The sequence below is a fragment of the Loxodonta africana genome, chromosome 1 (assembly GCF_030014295.1).
Source record: "Loxodonta africana isolate mLoxAfr1 chromosome 1, mLoxAfr1.hap2, whole genome shotgun sequence".
Taxonomy (NCBI): domain Eukaryota; kingdom Metazoa; phylum Chordata; class Mammalia; order Proboscidea; family Elephantidae; genus Loxodonta; species Loxodonta africana.
In genome coordinates, this window is record NC_087342.1 from 116,391,823 (window position 1) to 116,399,534 (window position 7,712).

The following is a 7,712-nucleotide window of genomic DNA, read 5'->3' on the forward strand; positions in this document are numbered from 1 at the left end:
TTTCCAAAGTGGTTGTACCATTTTACATTCACACCACCAGTGTATAAGTGTTCCGATCTCTCCACAGCCTCTCCAACATTTATTGTTTTGTGTTTTTTGGATTAATGCCAGCCTTGTTGGAGTGAGATGGAATCTCATTGTAGTTTTGATTTGCATTTCTCTAATGGCTAATGATCGTGAGCATTTCCTCATGTATCTGTTAGCTACCTGAATGTCTTCTTTAATGAAGTGTCTGTTCATATCTTTTGCCCGTTTTTTAATTGGGTTATTTGCCTTTTTGCAGTTGAGTTTTGTAGTATCATGCAGATTTTGGAGATCAGGCGCTGATCGGAAATGTCATAGCTAAAAACTTTTTCCCAGTCTGTAGGTAATCTTTTTACTCTTTTGGTGAAGTCTTTGGATGAGCATAGGTGTCTGATTTTTAGGAGCTCCCAGTTATCTAGTTTTTCTTCTGCATTCTTAATAATATTTTGTATACTGTTTATGCCATGTATTAGGGCTCCTAACTTTGTCCCTATTTTTTCTTCTATGATCTTTATCATTTTAGATTTTATATTTAGGTCTTTGATCCATTTTGAGTTAGTTTTTGTGCATGGAGTGAGGTATGGGTCTTGTTTCATTTTTTTGCAGATGGATATCCAGTTATGCCAGCACTATTTGTTAAAAAGACTGTCTTTTCCCCATTTAACTGTTTTGGGGCCTTTGTCAAATATCAACTGCTCATATGTGGATGGATTTATGTCTGGATTCTCAATTCTGTTCCATTGATCTATGTATCTGTTGTTGTACCAGTAACAGGCTGTTTTGATTAATATGGCAGTATAATAGGTTCTGTAATCAGGTAAAGTAAGGCCTCCCACTTTGTTCTTCTTTTTCAGTAATGCCTTATTTATCCGGGGCCTCTCTCCCTTCTGTATGAAGTTGGTGATTTGTTTCTCCATCTCATTAAAGAATCTCATTGGGATTTGGATCGGAATTGCATTAAATGTATAGATCGCTTTTGGTAGAGTAGACATTTTTATAATGTTAAGTCTTCCTATCCATGAGCAAGGTATGTTTTCCCACTAATGTAAATCTCTTTTGGTTTCTTGCAGAAGTGTACTGTAGTTTTCTTTGTATAAATCTTTTACATCTCTGTTAAGATTTATTCCTAAGTATTTTGTCTTCTTGGGGGCTGTTGTAAATGGCATTGATTTGATGATTTCCTATTCGATGTTCTTTTTTGTTGGTGTAGAGGAATCCAACTGATTTTTGTATGTTTATCTTGTATTCCGATACTCTGCTGAACTCTTCTATTAGGTTCAGTAGTTTTCTTGGGGATTCCTTAGGGTTTTCTGTGTAAAAGGTCATGTCATCTGCAAATAGAGATACTTCGACTTCTTCCTTGCCAATCTGGATGCCCTTTATTTCTTTATCTAGCCTAATTTCTCTGGCTGGGACCTCCAACACAATGTAGAACAAGAGTGGTGATAAAAGGCATCCTTGTCTGGTTCCTGATCTCAGTGGGAAAGTTTTCAAGCTCTCTCCATTTAGGGTGATGTTGTCTGTTGGCTTTGTATAAATGCTCTTTATCATGTTGAGGAATTTTCCTTCTATTCCTGTTTTGCTGAGAGTTTTTACCATGAATGGGTGTTGAACTTTGTCAAATGTCTTTTCTGCATCAATTGATAAAATCATGTGATTCTTGTCTTTTGTTTTATTTATGTGGTGGATTACATTAATTGTTTTTCTAATGTTGAACCATCCCTGCATACCTGGTATGAATCCCACTTGGTCATGGTGAATTATTTTTTTGATATATTGTTGAATTCTATTGGCTAGAATTTTCTTGAGGATTTTTGCATCTACATTCATGAGGGATATAGGTCTATAATTTTCTTCTCTTGTGGTGTCTTTACCTGGTTTTGGTATCAGGGATATGGTGGCTTCATAGAATGAGTTTGGTAGTATTCCATCCTATTCTATGCTCTGAAATACCTTTAGTAGTAGTGGTATTAACTCTTCTCTGAAAATTTGGTAGAACTCTGCAGTGAAGCCGTCTGGACCAGGGCTTTTTTTTTTGTTGGGAGTTTTTTCATTACCTTTTCAATCTCTTCTTTTGTTGTGGGTCTGTTTAGTTGTTCTACCTCTGTTTGTGTTAGTTCAGGTAAGTAGTGTGTTTCTAGGAATTCATCCATTTCTTGTAGGTTTTCAAATTTGTTAGAGTATAATTTTTCATAGTAATCTGATATGATTCTTTTAATTTCTGTTGGGTCTGTTGTAATATTGCCCATCTCATTTCTTATTCAGGTTATTTGCTTCCTCTCCTGTTTTTCTTTTGTCCGTTTGACTGGTGGTTTATCAATTTTGTTGATTTTTTCAAAAAACCGCTTTTGGTCTTGTTAATTCTTTCAATTGTTTTTCTGTTTTCTATTTCATTTAGTTCAGCTCTAATTTTTATTGTTTTCTTCTGGTGCTTGTGGGTTTCTTTTGTTCTGTTTCTATTTGTTCAAGTTGTAGGGATAATTCTTTGACTTTGGCCCTTCTTTTTGGATGTGTGCATTTATTGATATAAATTGGCCTCTGAGCACTGCTTTTGCTGTGTCCCAAAGGTTCTGATATGAAGTGTTTTCATTCTCATTAGATTCTATGAATTTCTTTATTCCATCCTTAGTGTATTCTATAATGCAGTCTTTTTTGAGTAGGGTATTGTTCAGTTTCCAAGTGTTTGATTTCTTTTCCCTGCTTTTCCTGTTATTGATTTCCACTTTTATGGCCTTATGGCCAGAGTAGATGCTTTGTATTATTTCAGTGTTTTGGATTCTGCTAAGGCTTGCTTTATGACTTAATATGTGGTCTATTCTAGAGAATGTTCCATGTGCACTAGAAAAGAAAGTATACTTGGGTGCTGTTGGGTGGAGTGTTCTGTACACGTGTATGAGGTCAAGTTGGTTGATTATGGCATTTAGATCTTTCCTGTCTTTATTGAGCTTCTTTCTGGATGTCCTGTCCTTCACCAAAAGTGGTGTGTTGAAGTCTCCTACTATTATTGTGGAGCTGTCTATCTCACTTTTCAATGCTGATAGTTTGTTTTATGTATCTTGCATCCCTGTCATTGGGTGCATAAATATTTAATACGGTTATATCTTCTTGGTGTTTTGTCCCTTAATAATCATTGTAGAGTGTCCTTCCTTATTCTTTATGATGGATTTAACTTTAAAGTCTATTTTGTCAGAAATTAATATTGCCTCTCCTGTTCTCTTTTGATTGTTGTTTGCTTGATATATATTTTTCCATCCTTTGAGTTTTTGTTTGTGTCTCTAAGTCTAAGGTGTGTCTCTTGTAGGCAGCATATAGATGGATCTTGTTTTTTTTAATCCATTCTGCCACTCTGTCTCTTTATTGGTACATTTAGGCCATTTACATTCAGGGTAATTATGGATAGGTATGAATTTAGTGCTATCATTTTGATGCCCTTTTTTTTGTGTGTTGACAGTTTCTTTTTCCCACTTAATTTTATGTGCTAAGTAGATTATGTATTGTCCTTTCCTCATATTTTTGTTGTTGGTTTTGTTTCCACTGAGTCTCTATTTTTTCTTGTGTTTTATTTTGATGAGTAGCGTAGTTTGTCTCCTTTGTGGTTACCTTAATATTTACCCCTATTTTTCTAAATTTAAACCTAACTTTTATTTCTTTGTATCACAATAAGTTGTATGAATACATTTCTTAGTCCCTCTCTTTATTATTTTAATGTTGTCTTCTTTTATACGATAACATCGTTGTTACCCTGTTTTGAGCTTCTTTTTTAATTCTTGTTTCTTTTTGTTTGGATTTCCCTGTCTGCGTTGACTCTGGTTTCTCTGCCCAGTGTTCTAGTGTTGGGCTGATACCTGAGATTATTGATTTTCTAACCAAAAACTCCGTTTGGTATTTCTTGTAGTTTTGGTTTGGTTTTTATGAATTCTCTAAACTTCTGTTTATCTGGAAATGTCTTAATTTCATGTTCGTATTTAAGAGACAGCTTTGCTGGATATATGATTCTTGGCAGACAATTTTTTAAATGTGTCATCCTGTTGCTTTCTTGCCTGCATGGTTTCTGCCGAGCAGTCCGAGGTAATTCTTATTGGTTCTCCTTTGTAGGAGACTTTTTGTTTATCCCCAGCTGCTCTTATAATTCTCTCTTTATCTTTGGTTTTGGCAAGTTTGATTATAATATGTCTTGGTGACTTTCTTTTAAGATCTACCTTATGTGGAGTTCGATGAGCATCTTGGATAGATATCTTTTTATCTTTCACGATATCAGGAAAGTTTTCTGCCAATAAATCTTCAACAATTCTCTCTGTATTTTCTGTTATCCCTCCCTGTTCTGGAACTCCAGTCACTTGTAGGTTATTTCTCTTGATAGAGTCCCACATGATTCTTAAGGTTTCTTCATTTTTTTAAATTCTTTTATCTGATTTTTCTTCAAATATATTAGTGCCATGTGATTTATCTTTGAGTTCAGAAATTCTAGCTTCTACTTGCTCAAATCTTCTCCTCTAACTTTCTTTTAAGTTGTCTGCTTCTGTAATTTCATTGTTAATCTTCTGAATTTCTGATTGCTGTCTGTCTATGGATTTTTCCAGCTTATTAAACTTTTAAGTATGTTTCTGAATAATCTTTCTAATGCCTTCAATTGATTTATCTGTGTGTTCCTTGGCTTGTTCTGGGTATTGTCTCATTTCCTTCCTAATGTCTTGAAGGGTTCTGTATATTAAACTTTTGTATTCTGGCTCTGGTAATTCCAGGAATGCACTTTCATCTAGAAGATTCCTGGATTCTTTGTTTTGAGAGCCTGTTGAGGTGATCATGGTCTGTTTTTTTATGTGACTTGATATTGACTGTTGTCTCCGAGCCATCTATAAATTATTGTGCTAGTTTATGCTTGCTTAGTGTGTCATAGCTTCTTGCTTTGCTTTGTTTTGGTATACCCTTATGGGTTGCTTGAGTGAGCTAGCTTGATTATTTTCGCCTTTGGAGCTCTGATGTCCTGTCCCCAGATGGTTAGAGCTGTTATCAGGTATATCAGTCTAGGAGTCCATTCAGTTTTCTTGTATGTATTCCGCTCAGGTTTCCAGGTAGCTGATCATCATGTATGTGGTACACACTCTGTCCTACAGTCTTAGAGGGGCAGGGGTGATTGGCATATATGCCGGTATCTGATTGCAGCAGAGGGTCACACTCTGAGCAAGGCAGGGGGCTGAGAACCGACCCCCGAGTGTCTCTGAGGAAAGCGCGTCCCTGTTCCCTAGAGTGTACAGGTGGGTGGGTTCTGCAGACGGACAATGGACACCCAAAGTTTTTGGTTGTGAGGACTGGGGGGTACCAGTTATCTTTGGACCCCTGTCGCGGGTGGCTGGGTGACCTGAGTGGAGCTACCAGTCCTTAAGCCCCTGATGTGGGTAGGTGAGGACCTTGTTTAATAGGAAAAGCAATGTCAAACATCAAATGCCCACCTCTCCACCGCACAGCTGAAATGGTTGTAGTCTGCCAACAAGGGCCTATTGTCCCGAAATAGGCCCCCACAGGTCCATGCAGAAGGGAAAGGTGCTCAAAGTCCACGGACCATTTATGCCTGGACAGGAGCCGCTTCTGTCCAGAGTTCCCCCCCCCCCCCCGTTTAATGCAGCTAGCAAATTATCTTTTCCCCCAGTTGTAATTTTTTTCCTTCCCCAAGGCCAGGAGGATAGCTCTAGGTGCTCAGCAGTGCCTTTCTCAAGCTCAGGGAATTCAGCCGCTGAAGCCGGCTTGGGGGTGGGGGGACACATTAAAATACACACAAGTACTTGGCTTTTGCCAAGAGTGCCGTTCTTCTTAGGTTCTGGAGGTGTGAGTAGGCTGTGTGGCTGGCTGCTTCTCCCTGAGGAAACTGCAGCCGAACGCTAGTATCAGTCCACTGCCGCCGCTGCTCCAGAAATGGTATGTGAGGGCTCGCTGCGATTCAGGTCCGGTAACTACTCTCCACTTCTGAACCATCTCTTCCTTCCCCTGCCCCTCAGCTCATTTTCTAAGTTTGCGTTTGAAGCTCAGGTCTCCCAACTTATCACAAATATACTCGTTTCACTTGTTTTTTTCTGGTCTCTGTTGTAAAGACTGCTTGCCGGAACCGTCTGTCTCTTCCGCCATCTTGGGCCCACCTCATCCAACTGAATTTTAACTTTATGTGTTAATTTTTTATTTTTAAAACAAAATTATATGAATATATCGCCTGTGTTTTTTTTTTTTTTTTTTTTTTTTAGTCTGAAGGCAAATATTCCTTCCCACTTCCTTTTTTCTCTTACCTCAACTCCAGCTGCAGCCAGGAGCCAGCGGATGCTTTCCATTCTGCCTCGTCCATTGAAGTAGTAAAGCTTGGGCTTCCCAGCCATGCTTAAATGTTCCTGAAAAACAGCAGAGACTCATTAAGACTCAGTATGCAACCTTTTTACATTGTGACCTTGCCCCTTCTTGACAGAGCAAAAGTCTTTACAACAGTCCTCACAAAAGACAGGTCTGTTTGGAATACTAAGAGCCCTGGTGGTGCAGTGGTTAAGCACGTGGCTGCTAACCAAAAGGTCAGAGATTCAAACTTATCAGCTGCTCTGAGGGAGAAAAAGGTGGCAGTATGCTTCCGTGAAAGATTTGCAGTCTGAGGAACCCTATGGGGCAGTTCTACCCTGTCTTACAGGGTCGCTACAAGCTGGAATTGATTAGACAGCAACAGGTTTGGTTTTGGGGTTTGTTTTGGTAGCAATATTAGAGAGAAAGAGGATGAGAGTGAGAAAGCCAGACCAATGCAAGGGATTCAAGAGTCAGACTCTGACCAGTTTTTCCTCCTGTGGCAGGTGGCAAGATTTGAGCATTCCTTTTTCTCTCTCTTTTTCTGTATACGCCCTCCACCCATCTGCTGCCAGGACCAAGCCTAGACTCAAGAAACTGCGGGGCTAGGGGAGGCCAATGTTTTTCACTTTCCAAATTAATGTTGATATTTTAATTCTGGCATCCTCCAAAGCCTGGAGAAAGAACCCAGGAGGATTTTCAATGACTCAATGGAATTTAAAGCAAAACTGCAGAGTTAGGTAAAACATGTCTTTTTCATGCTTTTTTCCCTTTTGAAAATGAAAATGTCTTTATGAGAAATAATTCATGCTCATTTTGAAGAAGTTAAAATAGGACAGAAACAGCACACAGAAAAAAAAAAAAAAGGCAGAAATTAAAAGCCCCTCCACTCCCTGCCCCGAGATAGCCTATGGGGCTTGTGGTATATGGCAGAGTAGCTATGGGTGAGGTGACAGGCCCTGGATACTCCAAGGAGCTTGGGGTACCTGGAGGGTGTCCTCGAAAGTAAACATGCTGCAGAGAAGGGTGGAAGTGACTTTAGGAGTAGAAGGAGTGAATGTCTTCATGGTATGAAAGGAAGCTGATTTCTTTTGCAGTTTATCAACTTGTTCACTTTCTAAACCAGCACTTGTACATATCAAGAGCTCAGTAAAAGAAATGCAGAATAACTGATAGATGGAGAATATCCCCATTTTGGAAATCAGAATAAATTATCTAGGCCAATGATTTTTAACCCTAGGTGCCCATTAAAATCATCTAAGAGACTTGACACATGAACGCAGACATACACACACACACCTGCACCATGCACACATGCACACACACACATGTATACACATGCACTTCCTGGACCCCATCCTGAGAGATTCTGATTT

General features: G+C 38.9%; 1 protein-coding gene across 1 annotated transcript in view; it reads right to left on the minus strand.

Moving 5' to 3' along the window:
* LOC100674860 (glutathione S-transferase-like) overlaps positions 1–7,403 on the minus strand; it is a 20,442-nt gene extending 13,039 nt beyond the window's left edge. Inside the window, exons 1-2 of the mRNA XM_003404137.3 lie at positions 7,323–7,403; positions 6,300–6,398 (exon numbers count right to left, since the gene is read on the minus strand). Coding sequence (XP_003404185.2) covers positions 6,300–6,398; positions 7,323–7,403 — 180 coding nt within the window. The remainder of the gene's footprint in view (positions 1–6,299; positions 6,399–7,322) is intronic.
* Between the last annotated feature and the right edge of the window lie 309 nt (positions 7,404–7,712).